We start from the raw sequence: 27950 nt of genomic DNA, 5'->3' as shown, positions 1-27950 counted from the left end.
AGTGCCTCAGTAACCCACACTTTAATGCCACTCTCCTGAGCTTACCAATACTGGTAATTCAGTGGACTGCTTTACCTAGGAATTACAAAGAATCCCCTTAAGAAATGTGGGATTACTAGGGAATCAATGATTCCAGTTGTGGATCCCCCAGTGATTTTGTTTGCTCCTATTAGCAGCAAAAATCTCTGGGTGAAAGAACCGGCTCAGTTGATTTACCAAAAGCTTTGTAATTCAGCTCGTACTGTAACTCCAGTTATCTCCCCCAATCAGAATTAAGTAGGCACTTGTAATAGATACTTAAATGTATATAAGTGGAGTTTGATCTGCATAGATAAAGTGTTCTTCACAGTGTCTGCTGGCTCTGGCAGAAGACATTGTGATGCCACATCTCATCGTAATAAATGATTGCAGTATAGTGGTGATCTACTTTTTCTTATTACTGATGAGTAGTGGTATCAAAACCAAACTGCACTAGAGAATTAGAGATAGTTCATTATACAAGAATATCTGATAGCTTCTGGCCACAGATTCCATACCCTAGGCTTATCCCTAGGCATCAGACTAAATCCGTAAGTTTTTTATTAGAAAGTCCCAATGCACGCCAGTACATGGCATCTTTCAGCTCCATATGGCGTCATCCCTGCCAGAAGTGATGTGCGTGGTGCCTATATATGCGCCATCTCACTGTGCTGATGTCAGTTATTTTCTTTCTGTGCCAGTCAGCACAGATCCGAAGAGAGCTACACCCAGTCATTTTTTGATAGACTTTAAATTTTTGTTTTAACTTATGTCGCAATCTTTTAAAAAAAATCTTTCTCCTGGTGTGGCAGGTATGTCAGCCAGGAAAGCTGGCTCCAAGCCCTGTGGCGCCTGTCACTGACATGGACTGGAATCTTTTTTGCCTATGGTGCCTCAAGCGCGATCACAACAAGACCTGCATCGACTGCTCATCATGCCTTGATGGAACTCTCTCTCAAGCATCTTGCTGCCCGACATGCTGTGACATGACAGTCTTGATCCCGGTAGAGAACAAGGTCCTGGGATTGATCGCGGAGTCCTAGATCCTCGTCGCCCTTGAAGTCATCTCATGGTAAGTCCCACAAGAAGCCGAAAAGCAAGACATTGAAACGGTCTTCCTTTTTACCCCGTCCATCAAAGTCATCCGATAAGATGAGGGAGCATAGTAAATCAAGGCCTGGCTCTGTGGTAGAGCCTGCGCCAGAGTCAGTTTTGTACCTCCCTGAATTTCCAAGAGCCAGAGAGACCCCTGCCCAACTTCATGAGTTTTCTGAGGCCAAGCATCTCATATTTGGGCAGCCTATTCCCACTGGTGTACCTTTAGGCCCCGTGGGTTCCGGAGGGGCCCCTACTAGTTCTCCGCTGGCGATTCCATTCCCAGCTCCATTCGGGCCTCTTGGATCCATGGATGGATTCGGACCAGCGCTGGTCGTTTCACCTTGACCATCCTCGGTCCTGATGCCAATGCTTCCGGCGTAGTCCCCATTCTCATCCTGGACACAGAGCCGGAGGGGCATCGTCTGGCGCTGCCTGGAGCCATGCCTTCCAGGCCAGAGCACAAGCCCTGTTCTTATGGACTGGGACTTGGGGAGGGTGGGAAGGGGTCACTGGACCCTGAAGAATACCAGCCCCTAGACCCCAACATGGACTGGTTTGAGGAATTGGCGGATGCCAGTGTACTGGACACCTCTCCAGATACTGACAAGGTCTCTCATCCTGCCATGACTACAGAGGAGTGAGCCTCTTTTGCTATGGTGGTGAGAAGGGTGGCGGAATGTCCTAGACCTTAGCTTACCCTCAAAGGCAGTCAAGACTAATGTCTTGTTAGAGGTGCTTCAACTGGGAGTGACCCCCTCAGAACTATTTCTCCCATTTAATGAAGCCCATTCGGACGTCCTGTTTGGGACCTGATTCAAACCCTGCACAGGAGCTCCTGCGAGTAGGACGATTGTCCATCGCCCTGCCCCAGGGCAGCCCAGTTTCCTCAAGCACCACCACACTCCGGAAAGCTTGGTGGGCCAAGCCTCCACTTCCTGAGTAAATCCTGGTGTATTCTCTATATCCCCTCCAGATAGGAAATCAAAGAGGCTGGACACCTTGGGCAAGAAAATGTTTTCTTCCATCAGCCTGGCTCTGCGGTGCATGAACACTGCACACCTTTTGGGCCATTGATCCTAAGTGCTATGGTATTTGGTTGCTCTGGTGCTGCGCATTGTCCTGAAGGAGGCCCAAGCCATACTCTCCCAAGCTATCACAGACGGAAGAGATGCAGCGAAGTTCACAATTCGATGTGGACTGGACACGACCGACTTGCTGGGCAAAGTGCTTTCTTTGTCAGTCATCATGTGGCACCACTCCTGACTGAGGTCGGCTGGCTTTTCCAGGGATTTTCTAACATCGCCTTTAATGGTTCCTGTCTATTCGGAGACTAGGTAGACTCATCACTGGAGCGCTTCATGGAAAGGAGAGCTAGGGCCAGGTCCTTGAATCTTTCCAAGGCCCTTCATTAACCCCAGTCCGCCTTTCATGGCATTGGAGGCTGTTTCCAGCCATGTCTTTACTTGCCCAGCCGCCATTGTGTGCAAGCTTCCCAGCCTTTACTTGGCCGAGGATGCAGTACCCACAAACCATGTGGGTCTGGCAGTCAAAGGTTGGGCCAGCACACAACTCCCCCCTCCAAACCTCTTCAGTTTCCTCCCTTCCCTCCCTTTTGTAACTTCTCCTCCACCCATGCCACCCACTTGTGACATACCATCTTTCCTTGCTCTGCCAGGAAGTGACAGCTCTCTTGGCCAAGGGAGTCATAGAGAGGGTGCTGATGCCAGAAGGAGGTAGTGGTTGTTGATCCTGCTACGTTCTGCTCCCTGAAAAGGAAGTAGGCCTTTATCCTTATCTAGACCTGCACCCTCTCAATTTCTTCCTAGGAAAGGAGAAATTCAAAATGCTCATACTCGTCCTGGAACCGAGAGACTGGATGGTAGCGATGAGCTTGCAGGACGCATGCTTCCACATTGCCATACTGCCATACTGCCTGCCCACAGGTTTTACCTGTGGTTCACAATAGGCCACAGGCACTTTCAGTGCACCATGCTCCCTTTTGGCCCTACCAGCGTGTTCACCAAGGTGATGGCAGTGGTTGCAGCTCATCTGTGGAGATCAGGGCTGCTAGTCTTCCCCTGTCTCGATCACTGGTTGTTGAAGGCAGGCTCGCTCCTAACTAAATCCAAATCCAAACTATGGTGAACCTCCTGCACTCATTGGGGTTTACTTTCAATGTGCCGAAGTCACACCTGACTCCTTTTCATCAGAGTTGTTCTGGACACAGTGCAGCTGTGGTTTTGTCCTCCTGAAAAGGCCAGTCCAGGATAGTCAGGTTATCATACCAATGTTTCAGCCTCTACCCTGGATTTCAGTGAGACTGATTCTGAGGCTGCTGGCTAATGGCCTTGTGCATCCTACTTGTTACACATGCCGATGGCATATGCGGGCTCTGAAGAGGGCCCTGAAGTTCTAGTGGGTGCAGCATATGGGGACTCTCTCTGACACGATCCAGATCCCTGAGGGTACTGCAAACGATCTGCAGTGGTGGTTAACGCACCGCGTTTGGGTCAGCAACAGATCCCTCTCTCATGCCCAACCCGATAGGACAGTAGTGGCAGGTGCATCACTCCTGGGATCAGGCAGCCATCTGGGAGAGGTGGAGATCGGATGCCTCTGGCGGAATCTGGACTCCATATCAACCTACTGGAGCTCTGGGCAATCCGGCTGGCATTGAACGCCTTTCTACCCTCTATTTAGGAAAGGCTGATGCAGGTGTTTACGGACACCACCACCGCAATGTGGTACTGCAACAAACAGGGCTGGGTCAGGTCATGGACCCTCTTTCAAGAGACCCTGTGTCTCTTGACCTCGCTGGAACATCAGGGCATATCCATGGTGGTTCAACATGTAGCAGGCTCTTTGAACGCCAGGTGGGACAAATTCAGTTGAAGATGCCTTATGAATCATGAACGACGTCTCCATCAGGGGTGGTGGTGCCAGGCTTCCTTCAGCTGCGGAAAGAGCCTTGGTTAGATCTGTTCGCCTCCATCGAGAATGTGCAATGGCATCAGTTTTGCGTGCTGGAGTTTCCAAGGCGGCTCTCGCTCTGAGACTCTATCCTTCTCAAGTTGAGCTCAGGCCTCCTCTATGTCTTTCCATACCATACCAATCCTGCCCAGAGTTCTCGAGAAGATCAGGAACGACTGGGCTGAGGTCATCCTTGTGGCCTTGGTCTGGGCTCAGAGTGTTTGGTGTCCCAAGCTGTTGAGCATGGCCAACGGTCCTCCGATCAGGCTCCCTTTTCTGGAGGATCTGTCACAGCAGCAGAGGAGAGTTCTCCACCCAAACTTGTCAATGCTCCGCCTTCAGAGTGGATATTGAGTGGCATCAGATGACAGCTTTCGACCTTCCTCCTGAAGTTTGTAATGTTATCTTGGCAGCCAGGCATCCCTCTACTAAGACTGTATACACCTGCCGTTGGGGCAAGTTTGTGGCATGGTGTGCAGAGAAACAGGTTGACCCTCTTTCTGCTCCCCTCTCTCAGGCCCTTCTCTTTATCCTTTCTCTTGCCCAGCAGGGCAGTTTTGGCCACCTTAAAGGGCTATATTTCTGCCATCTCTGCATTTCTGTGGTTGACAGATCAGCCATCCCTGTTCAAATCCCCTGTTGTAAATAGGTTCTTGAAAGGTTTTCCAAGTGCTTCCACCTTTGCCCTTCATCATGCTTCAGTGGAACCTCAATCTCGCCCTAACATTTCTGATGTGTGCTCTCTTTGAGCCACCAGAAAACTCTACGCTCAGGCGCCTTACCATCAAGACGGCCTTCTTAGTGGCAATAATATTTGCCCAGAGCACCAGTGAGCTTCAGGCTTTGTCATCCAAGTCTCCTTACTTAAACATCTGCCCAGACAAGCTGGTTCTACGTACTAGAGCTCCCTTTCTGTGGAAATCCATCACTCCCTTTCATGTAGGCCAGTCCATTACCCTGCCTACCTTTTACACTAAGGAAGAGGAGCATTTTCATTACCAGGACCCAAAAAAAGCATTGTCGTTTTTACCTTGACTGCTCAAAAGAGTTCCGGTTTGATGACCAACTCTTTGTGGGTATGTCGGAGCAAAGAAGGCAAAGGGGGTGCAAAAATGGTCCATCTTCTGATGGATCATGGTCTACATTAAGATCTGGTACGCACTGGCCAAGAAGCAACTCCATGAGTGTTTGCATGCTCGGAGCTAAGGCTGTGATCACTGTGTCAGCACACAGAGTTCCGGTCCTTGATGTCTGCCAGACACCAACTTGGTCATCTCTACACACGTTCTCGAAATATTACTGCCAAGATAGTCTGGTCTGTCGGGACAGGCACTTTGCTTATTCGGTCCTACAGGACTTTCTAGTGTGAAACAGTTTCGAAGACCGACCTCCAGGGAGGTATTGCTTGGGTATATATTCTAATGTAAAGAATCTGTGACTAGAAGTCTCTATCAGGTGCACAAGTTACTTACCTTCGGTAACGCCTTATCTGGTAGAGACTCTATCTAGCCAAAGATTCCTTGCCCACATGTCACTTCTGTTGCAGAAGACACTGCCAATGCCACATGGAACGGAAAGATGCTACCTCTGGGGCACAAAGCGATACAAAAGGGGGTGGTGATGGACGGAGCATCTGAACCAGTCAACCGATCTGGGTTTAATCCATCACCGTTCTTTAGCCCACTCTGCCACTCCAGTTCAGACATGGCCATATTCAAATCAGTCTGACTGGGTGTGAGTCAGACTGATTGGTACAGATGCTCCGTCCATCACCACCCCCTTTTGACCCACCTCTGGTGCACAGGCGTACTGCTCGCCAAGGCCGGACTGGCCATAGCAGGCACCGGGCAATCCCCCGGTGCGCCGCACGGGTGGGGGTACGGTTTTGGGCCCCTGGGGGCAGTTTTTGTTACAGGTCCGTTTTTGCAGCAAAGCTGCAAAATCGTCCCTGTACCAAAATCGGCCGAAAACCGGCACCGGCAAAGAGCTCGGCTACACCCCCAAGACCCCTAGAGTGGGGAGGAGGTTGGGGTGGGGGGGGCGGCCGAGCACTTTGCCAGGGCCGGTTGTGGTTCCCAGTCCGGCCCTGCTGCTCGCGAAAACTTTCAAGATCCAGCCTGATGCCCGGGGATAATACTAAGGTGAGTAATTTATACTGCTGATTACCTAAGCACAGGTTAAATACATTTTCTCCAGTGCTCTTGGTTTCAAGACCAGACAAAACCTGGTTTCCATGAAGTAATCTTCAATGCGGTCTTGGTCTTTAGTAGTAGTAAGTATGCATGGATCACAGTAAACGTAGATCTAGATTATAGCTTATCACATATAATAGTGCCTATGTTAATTTTGTCTGGCATTTCCAGGTGGCACTTAACACACAACTGGTATAGCAGGGATCATCACCCTGAGTTTTATCAGGGACACAAAAACAACTTATGTGCTACATGAGATAGTTAAACAAGCGTCAAAGATAGTAGCGGGTAAGCTGACCTCTATCTTCAACTTAATGTACACAGAAGGATACTTCCTGAAAGACTGGAAACAGGCATCAATATTGCCCTTACTGAAGAAACCCAATTTGGATGCAAAAGATCTGAACAATTTTAGACCTATCTCCAGATTACCCCTTCCAGCAAAGATAATAGAAAGGAATATGAATGCCCAACTCAATCAGTTTCTAAAATCATCCCTGGCGCTGAATTCGACCTAATATGGATTCAGAGAGGGCCGTAGCACGGAAACCGCACTCATACAATCCACATAGGAAATAAGGACCATTCTTGATTAGGGCAGAAAACCGCCCTGATCATGCTGGACCTCTCGGTGGCATTTGATACGGTCCATCATACCCTACTGGTGGACCGATTAGAAGAAATACTAGTGAAGGGCACTGCCCAAAAACTCCTCAAATCCTTTCTGTCAGAAAGAACTCAAAGGGTGAGTCTAGACACATTTGAGGCTGAGGAATTCTCCTTTCCCTGTGGAGTTCCTCTGGGCTCCTCATTGAGTCCAACGCTCTTTAACATATGTGTGTCCTCCCTGCCATCCTCATCGAATCATTTGAATTTAGCTTAACTTCATATGCAGACGATACCCAAATTGTGGTGGCAATAAGACCTGAGCGGCTACAGGACATTACATCCAGACTACAAGACTGCATGAACGCAGTAGGAACCTGGATGGCACAAAACTGTTTAAAGTTGAACTCCAGCAAAACTGAGATTGTGCATTTCGGCAACAATCCAACATTCTGGACCCCAGACTGTTGGCCGAACTCCCTAGGACCACTGCCCTCCTCAACTAGAAAGCTTAAAAACCTGGGAGTATGGATTGATTCATACTCTTAGTTTCAAGGACCAGGACCAGGTGAACTTCGTGGCATCTTCCAATTCGTACATTATCAGACCATGCAAGAAAATAATGCTGCTACTACCTAATGACGCACAACAGATGGTAGTTACAGCATTAGTAATGTTGAGGTTAAACTATTGCAATAGTCTTTACCTCAAGTTGCAAAAAGGAGCAATGAATAAACTACAAATGCTGCAAAATGCAGCGGCCAGACTCCTTACGCGCATCCCCAAATATGCATCAGTTAAATCGGAGATCAAAAAACTTCACTGGCTACCTATTAGGAAGCGCGCCCAATTTAAGGCGCTGTGACTGGTTTTCAGGGCCCTTCAGGGAACAGGCCCAGATTTTTAAAAACAACACTTCCGTCGGTACTCACCTGAAAGAGCACTCCGGTCCTAAATTGGTGATGTTACCCCGGACAAAAAAAGCAAACTGGGGCGGCAGAGGTTTTATTGCCAATGCTGCCAAGACATGGAATACCCTTCCTATACATCTAAAGGCGCATGACAAATCTCATGGCATTCAGGAAGGCTCTAAAAACATGGTTGTTCACAGACTAGCCCGTGCAACATACTTCTTATGATTCTCGAGTTCTTCACCCCAGCGCCAGGACACCTCCGGGTAGCAGCTGCGCTCTACAAATGTAATTAACATTAACATGAGGACATGACAAAATACAGAGCTATTGGTAGGAAAGGACTCACCCACTCTTTTTTTGCATGCTTCATCATCTGCCAGGTGACATGTGTGCTTCTCTAATCTTCCCTTTGTGCAGCTCTTCGATGCACAGCATTAAAACCTGATTGTTTGTAGCAGAAACAAAACTACGGTGAAAAACAATTGTTAGTTAGCACAGATGTGGCAGAGCCTATAGGTTGCTGAAGGATAGGATCTGAGCTGTCTTCTTTATCCGAAGCAGGGGTTGTGTAAGTCAGTATTTTTGTGGAGGGGCCTTCTATCTCTGGGTTAAAAGATAGAGACCTCTGTGTTTTCTGGTGATTTTAATCTGTATTGAGGAATTAAAGTCACACCCCTATCAAGCTACCTTTGTACCTTTAGCCCCTTATCTTTGTTCCACTTGGTTGAAAGGCAAACATGGTATTAGATTGTTATCAAGGATTTTAGAACTCCGTTTAATAGTCAAAGGTGTATTCATAAAAGGTAGGAAATCCAGACGGGTTTCTCATACTGGCCGAATATTTAAACCTTAACGTCTACCATATCCCTTTGCGAAACAAACAACCCCAACATCTGGTTCTAGACCGAATTTTCAGATTTGAGTTCTCAGGAGTATCGGGTCTTCTGCATAGCTAATTTTCTGGAATTTTCTAAATGTTTTTGGTCATATAATATACATTTTGTATTCTTGCTAATCGGCATGAGCTCATTGTTAGCACCAAGAAACCTCTACCACAGTGGCTGTTTTGAGTGATATGGGCCACTAGAAGCTCCATGGAAGGGTAGCTGAACCCACAAATGCCCACCGCTCCTATGAACACACGCAGTGGTTCACTAAGAGACCAGGCTCATTCAGAACGGATGTACCCCAGACCCTGCAGCCCTTGTAGCACAGTGGGTCGGGGCAAACCCTTCAGGGGCCCCCAAACACATAAGGGGGCCCCATTCTGCCCAGACCCAATGAATATCAGTGAGATATGCGAAACTCTGGGGCCCTTTTTTTTACTTTCTAGGTTTGGGTGGGGGAGGGTGTGCATCCTTAGGATCGAATCAGCAAAAGCATGCGCTTGTGTCTTGTGTGCGAGTCACTGTTGTTAACAAAAGGGCCTGGAGCCTGCCCATTGCTTACCATTTATTGACTTGTGTGGCACTCTTCTTTACAGCCTTGAAATTAGTCAAGGAAGGCTGAACATCATGTGCCAAGCATGTGTGCTATAGATCAGCCACGGCTGGCAGTGGGAGTACCTGCAGGGCGGTGACGTGGGGAGGAGGAGGGGCAGGGTGGGGGTGGGAGGGTAGTAATGTATGGATTACGGAGCTTTACAGGTAAGTAAACATTTAAATAAATAGAATGAATTTCGTTGCGCGCACTGCATCACATTTGGGGATGCAGTGCACTCAATGAAATTCGTTTTATTTATTTATATGTTTACTCACCGCCCTGCAGGTACTCCCACTGCCGGCCACGGCTGCTATAGATACACATGCTGTGCATACGTTCGCCATCTAGTGTTGGGCTCGTATGATTACAAGTTGCTTTTCTTCGAAGAAGTTCTTTGAGTCACGATGTTGTGTGACTCCTCCTGTTGGTGATACTGGACATGGGCATTGACTCCATTGTTAGATTGTTTTTTTCCGCTGATGGGTTCGGATGTAATCTCTCGCACTCCGATTCTAGATCCATTCCAGCTCCCTTTGGTTCGCTAGTAGATTGATGCTATTATCTCAATTGCGTATTTACTCTTGTGTTCTGAGCAAATAGCATATTTGTGCATTGGTCACGCCTTTTCTACTTCAGCATAATTTTCAGAGAATGAGCTGCTGATAGAACATACTCTGCTACTTTTCTGTCAGAAGTTCTATCCAAATAATCTCACACCGACCAACATTCAGTTTGCATTCTATGCCTATCACTCGACCATCAACAGGATACCTTTGAGGCCTGCAAATCTTTTAGGTGCAAAAAGACACTTTGGGATCGACGTGCCCATTGCCAAATGCTTCTCAGACAAGCAGATGACTAACAGGACATCTTCGGTCGACAGGCGGAAGAAGAGGCATCAGCAGCACAAGAGGAATCCTTGTCCCTCCATGATTCCGACTCCGGTTCAGATATGGAAAAAGATTCAGCCTTCACGAGTCTGCTAAAAAAAATCAGACCGCGAGTACAATTGTGCCCAATCCAAAGACAAAAATATCAGTTTGTAGCAAAATACTGCTTAAGGTCCGCCACTACAGAAAAGCTATGGGGCGCACCAACATATAAATACAGAAGCCTCGCCCTCAGGATCAGCACTGAAATCTCGGCCTACAGCAGGGACTTCTACTTTCTCAAAGTTCGATGCATCATCTCATCGAATATCCACTTCGGTTTCGAAAGACAAAACTCATGGTGCTTCGGGTCCGACCACAACGACACCGAAACCGAAACATTCTTCGGCTCCAAAATATTACACCTTCAGACCCGAACCGAACAGACCCGAACCGATCCTCGATGTTATGCAGGAATGGCATGATCTGAGGCAAGAAACATTGAAAAATCAACCCAGAGCTAAGAAAACATTTGTTCAGCTGGCAAAGCCCACTCCTCTGAAAATCAGCTTTTGAAGAGGCTATAGACATTCTCTTGCAAATTATCAAAAAGAATAAAAAGGATATTGCTACTGGCCCTTTATACATTTCTGTTAAGTTGTTGCTGGTCCTCACACAGTCTATCTTTTTGCGTCCCAGCTGGACTGTCAACTGCCGCTGTTTTTCAGTTGGAGACCACATCCCGAAGCAATAGCGACCAATGCCTTTCTCCAAGACAGGTCCATGGAGACGAGTTATGCCTTCCCACCATTTAAATCTAATATAATAGGAAGGAGTGGTGGATCTGTGGCAGATGAATCCAGCACGGTGGCCGATCGAAAGTAATAACAAAATTGGCAAAAGAGAGTGGAGATTAAAAATGGGAATAGTTGAACCTTAGCACCAGATGCCACGATACAGCCCGGATATATAACTCAAAACTGGCTAAATGAGACTGCAAAAGCAAAAGGAAAAAAAAAAGGAAAAAAAGGAAATAAAATTGAATAGTGGGCAACACACATCCTGGTCACATTGCCATCCTGTAAAAACACTCTCAAAGGTATCGAGCTCTGAGGTGAAGCTCGAGGAAAGAGTAAAATAAAAGTGTGATCTAATACCTTTTAGTCTGTACCAGAGATCATCGCTGAAGGTTTTTTGTTATACTTTTTTTCAGTCCTGAAGAAGGTGAGGGTAGACCCAAGAAACCACCGAAACGCTGCGTCAGCAGTTTCTTTTGTATTTTTAAAATAGCTTTTATGTAAATTAGTTTGTAATGTATGTGCAATAATCTTGTAGTGATTGTATTGTGTATATAATTTGTATATATTTTTTAATGTGAAGACAGATTCCTACAATGAGATATATGTATTTTTAATAAACAAATGAAAGAAAGCAGCAGATTTATTGGTATTGATTGGTGAAATTGATGTGAAGAGGTTATTAGGTACGTGCTATTGAGATTGCCCAATATGGTGTAGTAGCAAAATTGTGTTTTTAAACTAAAGGGAAATTATTTGTTGTCTGGTTATTTTTGGTATCCTCAAAGCGTCGGACCTATTGTAAAGCACTCTGATATCCTTCGGGATATTGTTTGCACTATATAAAACTTTATAAATAAATAAAAATGTGCGTTGCTAATGAGACTCATGGCACAGACTTGCCATCAGCTAGAGAACTTGGTGGTAGTAACTCCGACTTGGAGGTCGCAAGTCTGGTTTCCAGTTCTACTGGAACTTACTTGAGATTTTCCAATCTGTCTACCACACAAACAATTTATCCTCAGGGATCCCTCGGGGAATCCCCACCAACTGGTGACCAGTGGATCCCTCCAGCTTATGGTGTGTAGGATTACAGATCATACTAGCAAGTCCCAGGGCTTTTGCGCACAGCTGCGGACCTGTCCCAGACGTGAGCGGACATTAACGTTAAACAGTACCGCTAGGCCTGCTCTCAATGGTTGGGTTGGTGTCAGAAGCAAGACTTGAATCCCATGGGGGAAAATGCTGTATACATCGTACATTTTTTGGCTTCTCTGGCGGAGGAAGGATTGGCCTATATTTTGGTCAACACCTTCAGGTCCCCAATCTCTGCAGGATATACCCACGTGGGGGCCATCCAGTTGGTGAACATCCATTGGTCCGGAAGCTTCTCAGGGGTATTAGGTTGTCTCTTCCTCCAGAACTGAGATACTCGGTGCTTTGGGATGTCAACAAAGTATTGAATCTCGCCTTCTCCTGGCCCTTGAATAAATATCTTTCTAGATGGCAGTTATTGGCAAAGTTGTCTGTGTTATTGTGCTTAGTATCTTGCCGCCTGGTTTCGGATGTCTAGGCTCTAGAAATTACCTTTACTCCTGAGGGGGCAATTCTTTTCTTGTGCCCCAAAGGACGAAGTGCAATTCCAGAATTATCTCATATCCATTTTTCCCGGGTTCTCCTAAACTGTGTGGTGTTCACTTTGTGAAATAGTACGATTCAATTTGTCTCTGAGGGAATGCTTGTGTAGTAACGCATGTACACAATTGCAAAATGACACGACCGGTAACAGTGGCCACATCATTCCGTTTTTTAAAAATTATTATTTGCTGATGCTGTGCATTGGTGCAGCCAATAGGTCTGAAAAGCGCGACCTGTTGGCTTTGCCAATACTTTGTTTGCTGGCTGGCAAAGTCTGTTGTATGAGTTCCTCACTTCAATGTGCAGGTGTCTCACTGTGCGCTGACACAGATTGTTGGTCAGTGGTATGTATCTTCATCGGTCTGTATCCCACAGGGGAGCTCTAATTGACCCTTGTTGGCATTAGCATCCAACATCCTGGTTCAGTAGGTAAGGCAGCAAATGTTGCCCCTGATAAAGTTAGGTGCTCTCTGCCCTAAACATGTTCAGGAATAAAACCTGACATACCTGTACTTTGGAAATAATTGTCAAGTCTTATTTGGACCTTAAACTGGGCACAGAAAGGGAAGGGACAAATGGTAAAGAGTATGGATCCTTTGCATTTATAAGGTGTTAACTGTAGACCAGCTAACGACAAACCTCACAACTGAAGCTACCTTTGGTTTTGCATGCTTTTTTTTTGTGCAGAGCACACAAACCTAATGCACTCTGTGTGCATGCGTTTATCCCGAAAACATACAGCCATATAAAGGTGTGTGTTCTTCTGTCTTTGCAGGAGGCGGACAGCGCAGAGGAAGAATGCCGGTCGCAGCCCCGCAGGTAAGCATGTGTTCAAATCAGGTATTTTCATGTGTGTCCAGAGCCAGGTTTGACTGGTCATTTTAATGTTTGAAGATGATAATGTTTCTGTCGATTCCACATGCATGAGGCTTGACTTTGGAAGGGTCACCCGTGAGGAGAATTTGAAGTTGTTTGAAGGATCATCTGGGTATCGATTTTTGATCTGTGTTGCGGATCCTCTCTTGTAAGATGTGCAGGAGGTCATCTGATACCAGGGCACTATACAGGGCTCTTTCATATTGCCCCTGGATGGACTTTTTGTTTTCTCCCAATAGAGCCTTTCTAAACATGCACGTATTGTGTGCAATTTAGGCCGTGCCGTGCTTCAGACCACTTTCCCTGTCCCAGGCCAATTCAGTGTATATAAGCATTCGAGCTGCAGTTTGCAGGGACTTCTTAGCTTCCCTAGACAGATGTTTTGTGTAGTTCACAGAAGATGCAATCTGCACTGTGCTACAGCTCAGTCTCCTAATGTTCATCTTGCTGAGTACCCTTTGCAGGCAGAGTTTATATCAGTACTTTTTTGGAACGCTGTCTATTATTATCTGGAGAGGATGTATTGTATGAACCATAGTCTCCTCTCACCCGCTGTTCATATGTATATACCTATCACTGTGCAGCTTGTAGGACGCTCGAACGTTTCAGGTTTGGCAGGATGCAGGCCAGAGGGAGAACTGGAGCGCTCCACAGACTGACACGTTTACATCTGTATTTTGCAATCTGATGACAAACAAGGACTCGCATCATCTTTCAGTCTACACCCACCTGTTGCAGTCCTTCAAATCTAGTGTTCCAAATCTGTAGGGAAGAACAAGCCTCTTGAACGTTTGTGCGCCTGCTGCTGTTGCATTAATGTCCCACAGCTCCATTAAACTGCAATGGGAATGTTGCGCCCTCCGATATCCTTCTGGTAACCCAGTGTTGTGTATGCCATCCACTGGTCACACCTTGTTGCGCTAATTACTAAAGTGATGTGTATCTTCATATTATTTTATGTACATTCATACACAAATAAATGTCTTTGTTTACAATAGTTCAGAGTTCTTTTAGATCAATGTCAGTGAAGTCAGAAATCCTTAACGAGCAGTGCTAAGGGCAGTAGAGTAACCATCGCCAGATCATGCTGTTAAACTATGTGGTAGTGTCTGGAGAGTAAAGGAAAAGACTTTTTTAACACAAACTTGCTACTTTCAAGAGCTTGTCAATTCCTGAATTATATAAATATGTTCAATGCTACCATTCTGTGATTATCTAGCGGATTCTAATTCCAGTACTTCTTCATGATGTGAATCCAAGTCGGAAATGTGTTTAGAACCATCTATACCTGTTCACACTTTTCGCCTACCCCACTGTAGCAAGGTAGTCCTGAATGTCATGTCAGTCATATACATGCGCAACTGTTTTAAGTACTTTACACTTAGCAGGGTAATCAAATCCCGATTTAAAAAAAATAGATGTCTAAGGGATTCTTTTTGCATCCCATATACATCCCAAGTAGAGTGCAAATCGGAGTTTGCAGCCAAATTGATATTCTAATTTTGTAGGGTTTGCTGCTCATTCTATATTTTCTCATTCACATCTAACCAGGAAAACCTTTTGAAATGTGATACTCGGTGAAATGTGAATATAAAAAATAGCTGGAAAGGAGGAAAAATCTTCAGTATCAGGGGCGCAAAATTCCAATACTGAATGTTATCCCTCATTCTGAGCAGAAAAACTCGGTCGGGAGGGAATATCAAACCCAACGGTGCCACTAAGTACAAGGGCCGATGTTATGGCACCAAAACCAAAGCATTGGGAATGAGCTCCTAATTTTTGTCTACAGGCAAAGAGGTCGGGTCTACCGTCACTCACCAACACCTGACCAGAGAAAGCTAAATGTCTACAGATAGCTGCCTCCAGCATCTCTATAAACGCCTCCTGGTCGCTCCCCTTTCTGCTCCTCTGGCACGGTTGTTCATTGTTCCTGTCTTCCGGCTCAGCTGGTGAAACGTATAGGAGAAGCTTAGCCGTTGCAGGCAGTGCTGACTAGAGTGACGATAAGCCGGCAATGTGCTGGAGATATAAAACAAACCCCTTTCGATATGATTATCAGACTTAGGGGGTCATTATATAGTGGTAATATCAGAAAATCTTTCTTTATCAGATAGTTTGTGAAAGTGTGCTAAGAGTCTTCAAAAATTGTAAGAAGGGTGCTCTGCAGGTTCAAACGATAGTTTCAAATTCTGTGCTTTTTGCTTTGTTTCCCAATCTCGGTGCACGCTGCTTTATGCACGTGTCAATCAGAGGGAGGGATGTACACAATTCTCTAGTTTATTGATGTGTCCAATTTTCAGTTCAAAGATGGCGTGAGTGCACATTTCACCTTCTAAAGGAGTGTAAACACAAACTTGCTGCTTCACTATTAGACCTAAAAATAACTCTGCCGAGCCCTAAAGGATTAAAGCGCAGCTGACACCTTTGAACCCCAGCCAACAGAGCACGATGGTGGCTTGGTTTACTGTCTACCTCTGCCAGTGCACTAGGAACGCAACCTAGTGTGTCCCAAGGCAGGGATGTCTCTGAAGCATGTCTCCCGGAGACCTCAGCTCTCTTAGTGCCCCATTAAAAGCTGAGGCATCCATTACATTGTTATTGAGCTTAATGTGGGGAATTTATTTTAGGATTTTGCTTTGTGTGTTTATGTGAGACCTATCACATAAATGGCCATTGCTCACTGAACACAGTATTCGCAATTTGTATTCTGCAGGCAACCTTACTGTAGGTGCAGCAGTAATGCATTTTTGCTTCACAATTTGCCATGGTGTTTGGCTTCTGGGGATTGATCGTGACCATTTTCTTGGACTACTCATAGGTAGCACTGGGCTTGTTCAGCCGATGTAAACTAAAATCCAGTTCGGTTATCAATGAGTATATCTAAGGAAAAAAAATCCTACATTACATTTTTTTTTTTATTTCTTTGTAAGGCATGATCTACAAATGTATGTTTACACATTAAATAAACATTAGGTACAATAGAAACGTATGGAACTCTTAGTGGAGACTGTGGACATTTTTCCTGGAGACACTGAAACTCCAGCTGGATTTTACTATCCAGCGACTGAACAAGCTGAGCACACACATAGATTGCTACACTTGCTTGTAGTATTCAGATCCATTTTGATCTTTTTCGCTACTCCTCAGTACTTTTATGGAATTCAAGGCATGAGCAGCGGTGACTATATCCCAGAAAAGTCTTCTGGTTTCCCCAGGAGCTTAGGCTAACTTGGTCCTTTTGGGGGTTTGACTCTAGGCATACGGAGAAACTGCTACCCTTTTGACTCTCATCTTTTCTGGTTCTTCATTTGGACTATAAGTCACTGGAGTGGATTAGGGCTGGAAATTGAATAGTAGCTTTTGGGTTGATGCTAAATGCTGAACAAAATTGAACGAAAACAGTTTCTAATAATGGTTGGGAACTTTTTCTCCTGGTCTTAGGGCAATTAGGACTTTGTGGGCAGGATCAACGTTTGGTAGTGTTGTTTGTCTTCACTCTGCCAGGGCCTTGGATTCTGTTGCTTGCAAAGGTAAGTCATGAATCCAAGAGTTTCCTAGACTGTTCCTTGGTGGTTGTGGTTGAGCCATCAAAGCGTATTCTATGAAGTGGTTAGGGACTGGACTCAAATAAAATACAAACTGATTATTAAGATGCAGTTCCCCAGCTAGATGTAGATTTGTGGAAAGGAATACTTCTGTTGACTAGTATGGAGCGCTTTTCCACTGCAGATAGTGTGGTGCCAGTCACTTCACTCCTTCATTGCAAGGGGGAATAACACTGTGCGGTAGGTACAGATGAGCAAATAACCACATGAGAGGGGCATGGGTTGAAGCTGAGGTATAAGGGGTCATACCTCAGCTCCTCGTTCACTGAAAAAAACAATGGTGAGGAGGGCTACCCACTCTCCACATAAAAAGAAAAAAAATAGAGGAGGAAATGTCAGCTCAAAAGCAGGAAAGGACATCGGATCCAGGTTGCAACCCTGTCCCTTCAGCTGGCCTATGTAGAACCTCTCTTTCCAAAAAACAAACCAAATCGGGATAAAAGTGACAACAAAAATCAAGAGTACGCAGAAGGGGTTGTGGAATTGACGGCCAAATGAGCGACGAGATGACCGTGGTATAACCACATTTAAATACTTCTTCCGTTAGCGTTTAGGAACGGTGTCAAAGGACAGAGAATGTGGCGCAGAAACAAATAGCGAAGCGACTGAAGAGAAAGGGAGATCAGAAAAAGAGACAGCGATAAACGGAGAGGCACCGAGAGGAGGCGAGAGATGCCATGAGGGAGGCACAGAAAGGGTGATTAACAGGTACAGGGAGACATAAAAGAGAGGTACAGAGAGAGAGGCGTGCATAGAGCGAGAGACTGAGAGAGAGAGAAACCATTGAAATATTGAAAGAGATACCGAGATAAGGGGGGAGAAAAGTTTGGCGTGGAGCAAGAGAGAAAGGCTGCATCTAGGTGGGTAGCATTTAGCCCCTCCACTTGTTTTCACCTCTCAAAAAACAGTCTTGAGTAATGGGACTCCTTTGCCTTTAAATCACAATCTCGGCGGCTGTGGGTGGCTGGCTCATCTTGTCCAGTACAGAAGAGATGAGATCCCTCGCACGAGGCCCCCTAACACAGCAGCCGGTGATGATGCTGCCCCTCTGGGCCTGCATTCGATGGGTAGCGCGAGCCTGCGCGCTGTTTGTACCTGTGACCTGTGGGGTAGGGAAGGGCAAGAGACGTGTCTTGGTTCTAGAAGGTTTTATTTGGTGGAACAGATAATCGGTACAGGTCTTTGTTGGGGCGCTCCTTTTCGGTGATCGGCTCCTCTCTCTCCTGGTCTTTCTGAGTAAACCTTCCTCCCTTCTCCGGATTGGGCTCCTCCTCCGGCTCCGTCGTGGCCCAGGCTCCACAGGTGAGGGGGAAACACAAGAGAGGGAAGTATCAGAACACACTCTTTACGTGGTACAATCAGGGGAAGGGGAGTGAGGGAAACCCTAAGTGCTTGATTACACACAGGACGTGAGTGCGGTGGACACCAGGGGGACGGGGAAGGTTCAGGGGAGGCTTCTGCCCTTCTTTTTAACCCAGCCCACGATACGGGTACGCACCTCGGATAGCCACTTCCCCACTGGTGTGCGGCTGGGCGAAGTGTGGTGATGTTGGCCTCTGGGCTTTCTCCTCTCTGCCATGTCCCGTCCGTCCTCGGCTTCGGCTCTTCCTCGCGGCTCCTCCGCCTCCGATGACACTCGCTTTGTGAACGCCTCCGTAGCCTCGCCTGTCTCCAGCTTCTCCTCCTCCTCCTCCTCCGCTCTTGTTTCTCCTCTCTCGATCTCCGCACTGCTCCACGCCACTCCTCTCTCTCGCTCTCTGTCTGCTCCTCCAGTGTAGTAACACACCTGTGTTCTCTCACCGCTGCTGCTTACGGTGAATCTTGGCTCCTCCTCCTCCACACTCCCGCCAGTCCAGTTAAAGGGCCCGATCCCGTCTTCCTCGTCGCAACTGTACTGCTCTTCTATTCGGTTCCAGTCCGGGAGCCTCGGGGGCTGTGGAGACTAGAGGGGGGGGGGGGGGGGGGGTCATAGGTTATAGGTTCACCCCGGGTTTCGGGGAGAGGTGGCACTCCTTCGCCCTCCAGGTTACAGTACCACAGGAGGGAGAGGGGGCACTGTGACCCCCACACTCTTGAAAAGCAGACAGTGAACTTAGAGGGGGAGCAGGAGGTGAGCTTGGGAGAGCAGTCTTCACTTTTCAAGCACTGCACTCGTGCTTGTGGCGGGCCGCTGTTCGCTCACGCAAGGTGGATGCCGCCACAAGCACGAGTTCAGTGCTTGAAAAGTGAAGACCGAAGGTTAAACGCCCTCAAAGAGTAGCGCATGCGCGTTGCCTAGCCGAGACCTAAAAATCAGCATCTCGCGGAGTCCCCGAATGTACCCAAATGCCCCCTAGATTGTTTGAAACAAAAATTTTGGTAAATGAGTTGGCAAGTTTTCTACAATGTGGTCTATAATGACTGGGAAGATTTTTTTAAAGTCTTTTCCTTTACCTACAGAGCTAGGCCTGCTCCCAACTATCTGGAGTGGATCTTCAAAGTTCACATGTTGTCGAAGGCCTGAGGTCGCAGCATGAAGCATACTTAGTGGTTTGGTACCTAGGTTTAACCGAGTGAAAGAGGGAAGGAAAAGTTCACTTCTAATAGGTTGCCAGCAGTTAGATAAACTGATTACCGCTGAATTTCCATAGGTTGGTAAGAACATCAAATTTCAGGCTTCTGGCTTTGTTTCCTTTCTGGCCTAGCTTCTGTTCCGCACTTAGGTGTCATCTAGCTGTGCTTTTCAAGTGAGCGTGGACAGAGAAGAAGGACTTGTGTTCTGAATTTGCTATTTCCCTGCTGTTCATGGGCATAGTAGTGTGTTATTGTGTTTGAAAATGACTGCTGAAAAAATAAAGTGAATGAAGAAGGCATCATCTGAGCCTCCGGCCCTGACAGAATTAGAATACACCTCAAAGTAATTCATTAGACTTTGCCAATACAGTGTAAATACGTGATGTTTAGCTGGAAATGATCAAGCAGAAATACAAAATGTTACATCATCCCTTAGATTTGGAACTTTGTGATGCAGAACGGGCTGGCATGGTGTTAAGTCACAGATACATCTGTCGACTCTGCAGATGCAAGACTCAATGCCTGACATACCATATTTCTCTGCGGGCTGTGGGCAGAAGCTCCCATTAGCCTCTCAGCTGCATGGGAATCTTGTAAAGAAATAGCTTTTGAGTTGTTAATGAGAGCGTCCTTTAATGCGGTCTGTAGAAGATAATTGGTTTATATGGCTCGCTTTTATGAACTGTACATTTGGGTTGTTTTTATTGATGGAATATATTTAATCAAAAACGAGAAGGGCACCCTAAACCAAGGGGACATGGCACCGTTTAAAACAGTAAAGAGAGAAGCTCCCCTTGGGGAACCTATCCATCACACTATAAATCGATCAGCATATCAAACCAAAACTAATCAATTGGTTTGTTGTGCTGATCTAGATATAATGTGATTTATATGTTTTACAGTATTGATGAAATGCCTTTTATATGTACAAATTAGATTTAATAATTATCATCTTTTATTTCAATTATATTAACATCCCTGGACGGAAAATTGTCATTATTGGTGTCTTTTTTTGTTTTTTACTGAACCTTACCCTTTGGAATGTTTGTGATATTTAAACATTGAGCTTTTGACTTGAATTTAGTTTTTGGATTAATCTGTAGTCTTTGCAAGCTAGGAGCGCTGGAGATCAAAGCTGGCCTACCAGTTGGCTCCAGAGAAAGGAAGTCGTAGAGACCCTTGTTTGGTTCACAGAGCTAAGATTACCATCTACATTGCGCCTACAGTTTATTGTTACAAGAAAACTACCACTGCTTCTCTACTATACTCATTGGGCCTAATCGACAAATCCAATTGCACATTGAAGTTCAATCTCAAAGTGTAAAGTAATTGATTTATGAGTGCAAGTTCACATGAATCCATTTAGTTCAAGGTAATACACTTGTACAGTGTAATGGATGGGTAAGTCCTCCTTCCCCTCTCCCTTTTCCCCTCAATTGGTGGGGATGTAGGGTAAGGAGTTAATCCACAGGAGAAAAGTTTTTGCATGTGGATTAAAAAAAGGGGGAGGGGTATTATTAGCAAGTGTGTTTAAACTAGCTTGGAGATTTTAAATAGACCTGTATATTCTCTCGTGTGAAAAGTGAATGTGCAAAATAAAATACCAGGGGTACTCCTGAAAACCTTTGTGGACTCCAAACCTCAGGGGAAACGCACAAGAGTACATTGCAAACTGTTTGTGACTCTTGCACATGTTTTCCCTCTTCTTGCCAGCCACAATGTGTTTCTTAATTTTGTTTTGCTGACCTAAAATACAACTTCTGCATCCTCCTCTGCCTAAGAAAAGTTTTTTTTATGTGAACTGTAAAAAGGAAATGTTTACTAGACGTGACACTAGACAGGTCTAAATTTAGAAGATTAATTTGACCGTCTGGGACTGTGGTAGCGACGCCAAAGGCATATGTGGACCCAGAAGAGATGAAAACATCTCCTGTGGATTAAATTTCCTCTCCGCATATGAAAGTAGACAGACTCAAATGTAACCTTCAGAATGATTGTGATGAAGCTCGCCACTCCTATCCATTTTAAATACGTAATATAAACAACGTATGGGTGGAATGTTGCACTAGATAGTGCTGTTTGGGGTCCATCAACAAATGGAAGTATGAAATGAACTACTTTATGTTTTTTACTCTTGCACCATGGAATGTGCAACCACTGCGTGCTAGGGACAAGAGAATGGTGAAAGAATGATATGCTGGAAATGGTTCCAGTTTTGAGTCTACTGGCTGCCATCCTGTACTGTTTTTGGGTTATACTAATGTTTATTTTCCTACACTGCATTGCAGAGATTAGCGCTGAGCACTCGTATAGGTACCAGCGTGGCGCGCCCTGTAAAAACTCATTCATTCGTGACCATTTAATGGATTGTGCCTAATCTGAAATCACAGTATTCCCACCTCATCTGGTTCAGAATCGTTTGCAAAACTTTTCTTGCCTGGTTATATTATTGGTTAAGGAAATAAGCATTTTCAAAATTAATCAGAAATCCAGGGATGTTTTCAGCCATTTCTCAGTGTCCAGTGGACCCCGTTTTGCGACTTTGTTTGGGTAAGTATATTTCAGATGCTTCTTACAATTGTATTCACAATTTTGACATTTGAATTAAGTGAGGTATAGAGACATATCTATTTAAACAGGTGATCATGTGATCACAGCTGCAGTGATAAACAGAGTCCCGGGTTCTCTCTTCCGACAAAGGCGTTCAGGTTTAAGCACATGTCTGTAAGTGTAATTTTTTTCCAGGCTTAGTTTGATTTGGAGACTGAATGTGCGTGAGGAAATAAATCCGTTTAAAACTTGAGTTCATCTTTTCTGATCCACAGTGTAGCTTCGGCTTTGCTTGCAATGTTCCAGACATGAAATGTTATTCTCTAGCTTTGGGTGTCTCCATTGAATATCTCGACTATCATTTCATCCTCCCAAATTGATATTCTGTTTTCTTTTTTTGTTTAAAAGAAAGTCACTTCTTTTGCTTACGTCTGCCTTTCGACCACCCCGTGAATAGCAATGGAATGATGTACTTTGAAAATACAGTAGTTGATAATTTTGAAAATTCAGGACTTGTTAGAATTTCAGATGAGCTTTTGTTGGTGACCTCAGTTCAGACCTTCCAGCAAAAAGTGATATTGTGCTTTTAATAAAAATGAAGACTATCCAAATCTTAAACATAAAGCAAAATAAAATGAATGCAGATTTAGAGGTGCCAAGATCGACATTCCTATATTCATAATTAGGCATGTTGATATCTGAAGGTTTACTAATTTTTTTCCAGCACACTTACATTTTAGGATTGGGTGTCAAAATATCTTTGTCAGAAATATAGACTCTGGCATAAATATTGTGTTCTAAATATTTATCATTTTTTTTGTCAACATTGTTTTATTGAAAATTTTCCAAGCATATCACAACATGGCGCTTTATAACTGACTTCCTGTATCTCAAAAGAGTAGATGTATAGAATAATACAGTTGCCCCTTTCTTGGGAAGTAATGTGAATTGAAATCAAACTTAACAAAGAGAAAAGCATAGTTTGCAACCTCAGAATAAGATTACAAAATTATAAAATTCCCTCCCAACTCCCGGCTCACCCTCCCATCCCACCTCAAACATCAAGGGTGCACTGTATTCCCATCTGCATGCTCATGATGAGAGAGGTACAGTAGTTGATAATTTTGAAAATTCAGGACTTGTTAGAATTTCAGATGAACTTTTGTTGGTGACCTCAGTTCAGACCTTCCAGCAAAAAGTGATATTGTGCTTTTAATAAAAATGAAGACTATCCAAATCTTAAACATAAAGCAAAATAAAATGAATGCAGATTTAGAGGTGCCAAGATCGATATTCCTATATTCATAATTAGGCATGTTGATATCTGAAGGTTTACTAAACTTTTTCCAGCACACTTACATTTTAGGATTGGGTGTCAAAATATCTTTGTCAGAAATATAGACTCTGGCATAAATATTGTGTTCTAAATATTTATCATTTTTTTTGTCAACATTGTTTTTTTGAAATTTTTCCAAGCATATCACAACATGGCGCTTTCTAACTGACTTCCTGTATCTCAAAAGAGTAGATGTATAGAATAATACAGTTGCCCCTTTCTTGGGAAGTAATGTGAATTGAAATCAAACTTAACAAAGAGAAAAGCACTAGTTTGCAACCTCAGAATAAGATTACAAAATTATAAAATTCCCTCCCAACTCCCGGCACACCCTCCCATCCCACCTCAAACATCAAGGGTGCACTGTATTCCCATCTGCGTGCTCATGAGGAGAGAGGAGACCCCAGCTAGCTGCCGAGTTGGTGTAGGTGTTTCCCTGTGTGGTCACCTTTGTCTCCGAGTTCAACCCCCTGCCACTGAGTCATGGATGGTGCATCTTTCTGTTTCCATGCCGCTGCCAAGGCAATTTTCGCTGCCCCCAGGCACAACCATAAAATGGATATGTCACTAACCGTTTGACTTTTAAGGATGTCTGACCGTACGCCCAACAGTATTGAGCCTGTGTCTGTAGGTATGTGGTAGACCAGGATATCTTTGATTTGTGCCAGTATTTCTGACCAGAACGGCCTTATCATTGGGCAGTCCCACCAGATGTGTTTGAAGTCCCCCTGCAGCCCGCATCCCCTCCAGCAAAAATCTAAGGTCGTAGGGAAGATTAGTTGTAGTTTCGTTGGGTATAGGTACCAATTGTATAACACTTTATAGTGGGCCTTTCGCATTACCATTGGTTGGTTAAATTTGTGTATGTCCATATATAGTTTGTCCCACTGTTTATCCGAGATTTCTATCCCCAGGTTGTGCTCCCAGTAGGATTTGTGTCGTGATTGGGTATTTTAAAGTGTAGATTGTAATATCGTATAGAGACATGATATTGTACCCTTTGAGCCCTTCCCTGTCTTCCCAGCCGCTCTAATGGCATGAGATCCCTGGTGACAGCCTTTCGGATTCACTTATGCAGCACTCAGTGTATGAGCTGTGTGTAATGGTAGTGTTCGGTAGTTGACAGGTTAAACTCCCTCCAATAGTGTTCGATAGTAAGGACGTCCAAGTTGTGGAAGAGATATCAGATCATAAGGCAGCCCCAGTTCTCCATGCTTCAAAGGGACCTGCAGACTCTGCAGGTTGGAACGTTGGATTGAAGTGTATGGGCATGAATGGAGAGCAGAAGATGGTCAGAGAAGAGGTCCTTTGGATGTCATCCCATATCTTTAATGTTGTTTTGGTAGGTGTGCCCAGATAAGTATTGGGTGGGCGTCTTGCTTTAGGTGTCCAAAGTAGGTCCTAGATTCACCTCCCCGTCCCTTCCCTGTCCATGTGTAGCCAGTGCTTGTCAGACTCTCGGGCCGATCAGTCTGTTATCACTTTTAGTCGGGCTGCTTTGTAGTAAACATACATATCTGGTAGGGCCAGACCCCCCGTTATTTTTAGGGAGGCGTAGTTGCTATAGGACAGCCTCGCCCTTCGTCCTTGCCATATGAAGCGAATGATCATGGATTTTAATGTAGCAAAGAAACCCCGCTCCATCTCGATCGGAAGGCCCTGGAAAAGAAATAGGAGTCTGGGCTGTGTCATCATCTAAACCGCCTGGATGCGGCCTATCCAGGAGAAGTACAATGGGGTCCACCTGCTGAAGTCTGCCTGGTGGAGAAACAGAGGGTAGTTCGTTTTGAAAAGTGTCTGGAGTTTAGGGGTGATTTTTATTCCTAAGTATTTAATTTCCTTTTTGGACTACTGAAAAGGAGTGGAGGCAACCAAGGATTTAATTTCTCTCTGTGGGAGTATGAGATTAAGCAGATACGATTCCGTCAGGTTAACCCGAAGGCCTGCCACCTGTTCAAACCGCCTCAGCACCTCCTTCACTGCCTCTAGGGAGGAATCGGGGGCCATCACCAAGAGTATCATATCATCTGCAAACAGGGATATTTTGTGCTCATCATCCCTAAATGGAATGTCCTCAATATTGGGTGCAGTGTGTAATTTTCTCAGCTAATGGTTGAAGGGGGCATCCCTGACGTATCCCTCTTTCTAGTTTGAATGCTTTGGAGCTCACCACGTTGACCAGGACCCGAGCACTAGGACAAAAGTTGTTAGCTGTGATCATAGCTATGAATCGATCACAAAATCCATATTTCTCCAGGGTGTGGAATAAGAAGGGCCAGTCCACTTGGTTGAAAGACTTCTCGGCATCTAATGCCAGCAGAACTTCCGGAATTGAGTTTTTATTTACCTTCTTGACCAAGTGAAGGACCCTCAGAAATTATTGTGAATCTGTCGGTCCTGGATGAACCCCAACGATTTGAATGTATCAGTTCAGGCTTTAGGTTTTTCAATCCGTTGGCTAAGAGTTTCTTGTATATCTTGGCGGCAAGGTTGAGCAGTGCTATCGGGCGGTATGAGCTACAGAACTGAGAATGCCCTTCCCCATAGATAGTCACTGTCCCCGCCTCTGCGTTCGAGTTGTATAGGCTCACCAGTTACGGGATTAGTTCTGCCCCAAACGTTTTATAGAAATGGGATGTTAATCCCCTGAACCCGGTGATTTGCGTCGTTTTAGACTTGCAATGGCCTGGCCGACCTCTTCTGCATCTATCAGTTTCCCTAATGACTCAATTTGTGTCACCGACACCCCTCGGAAGCTCCACCTCCCCCAGATATTGGGTTTTCTCTGTCTCCTCATAGCTATCCGCCTTATATAGAGTTTTATAAAAACTGCCAAAGGCTTGGTCTTTTTCTGGTTCTGGGGTCACTCTGTTCCCCCTTGGTAGTGTTATGTCCCCTATATGTTCCCGTTCCCTTTTCAGTCTTAGCTGTTTGGCTGGGTGTGTGCCCACCTTGTTTCCCTTCTCATAGTCTGTGCGTTTTATTCATAAAAGGGTAAGTTCAGCTCTATAATGACATGTGGCATTCAGCTTTCCCCTTAGTGCTGTTACCTTTGTTTGCAGGTTAATGGTAGGATGCTTCTTGTGTGCCTGCTCTGTCTCTATGAGCTCTGTTGCCAAGGTCAGTCTCTCTTGGGTCCTTTCTTTGTTTAGTGCTGTGTAAAGAGCTATGCACTTGCCTCGTACCACTGCCCTAAAGGCGTCTCAGTTAGTAGCCGGGGAAGTATCTTTAGGGTCATTTAGAAGGAAACAGTCCTTGTTAGATTTTCGTAGCTCATCGTGCAGGAGGCCAACTTTTTTCTGCCCCGTGGTTAAGTACCATTCTCTATATTTTAGTGTCGCAGCATCCCAGGCTAGAGCCAATGTGACCTGCACGTGATCAGAGATAGTGAGCTTTTTCATATGCGTTTCTTGTTGGGATAATACTTCATGTCTCTAGTCTATGAGGTATTTCCATAGTTTTTGTGATTTGGTGAGAGAGTTAAGCTTCTTGGTATTCCACATGATTGTGGCAAGAGCCATCACAACCCAAGATGTGATGTTATAGGCTATTTGTCTGCTGTGCGTATTTCTTTGGACAAGCACTCTCTCCTCCTCCTCCTTGCCCCAAATGGTGTCATCTCACTGCTCCTCCCCTCCAGCGTATGTGTGCCACATATGTAGATGGTAGCACCTGTGCACCTCCAATTAAAATGGCAAGTAACTCCCCTTGAATCAGAAAATTAAGCGTCATCAGGGCCCAACAACTCATTACTTGCATCACTAACATATTTTTGCAGTAAACTTGTTGAAGACGTATTGGTCCAAGTGTGCTTATGGACAGCCAAATTTATGCTACTTAAGTCACTGGCTGATAGCTATTATTAGGGGCCATTAAAAGATGATCTCCTCCCCTTTCCAGTAGAAATATATAGCCTTGCGTTGAGCGGACTAGTCGTAGCCTGGGTATCGATCACCTCAGGGACCCCATACCTGTCCGTACCTTCTACTAGCTCCTGTAGGACAGGTCGGGGTTGCCAGGAGAGTTTCTGTAGTAATTGTTTGACTCTTTCCCTTGCTACCCCGCTAGTGTTACATTCCTCCAAGGTTCCGGTTTATTTCCTCTTTTGTTGCTTTTGGCAATTCTGTGTCTGCCATCGCCCCCCTCAGCCATCTTCCATTGCCGCCCTCAGCCATCTTCCATTGTCTTGTCTCCTGCGCTGTGAGGCCCCCTCAACACACAGTTCCTCAGGATGCAGCAGACCTAGCACCTCCGCTGCTTCATCATATGTGGTGGCATCGTGATGTTTGGTGATTTCAAAGGGGTAAGTAAGTCCAGCGGTACCTTACATGTTGTGTGTGTGGCAGTGTCACCAGGGCCACATCCTGGAAGGAAATTTCCTCTCTCGATCTTGCTGCTTGGATTACTGCCTCTCTCATCTTGAAGGAATGCATCTTAGCTAGGACA

The 27950-nt window shown here is 45.2% G+C and overlaps 1 protein-coding gene across 3 annotated transcripts in view; it reads left to right on the top strand.

The window, feature by feature from the left end:
- SSH2 (slingshot protein phosphatase 2) overlaps positions 1 to 27950 on the top strand; it is a 710072-nt gene that overhangs the window by 342296 nt on the left and 339826 nt on the right. For all 3 annotated transcript variants that reach the window (XM_086955081.1, XM_086955083.1, XM_086955082.1), the window contains one exon: positions 13360 to 13403. In XM_086955081.1, the coding sequence (XP_086811207.1) occupies positions 13360 to 13403 (44 nt within the window). The remainder of the gene's footprint in view (positions 1 to 13359; positions 13404 to 27950) is intronic.

This window comes from Lissotriton vulgaris, chromosome 2_1, assembly GCF_964263255.1.
Source record: "Lissotriton vulgaris chromosome 2_1, aLisVul1.2, whole genome shotgun sequence".
In the NCBI taxonomy this organism is placed as follows: Eukaryota; Metazoa; Chordata; class Amphibia; order Caudata; family Salamandridae; genus Lissotriton; species Lissotriton vulgaris.
The sequence above is the reverse complement of the archived record's forward strand: the minus strand, read 5'-3'. Positions and strand labels throughout refer to the sequence as shown.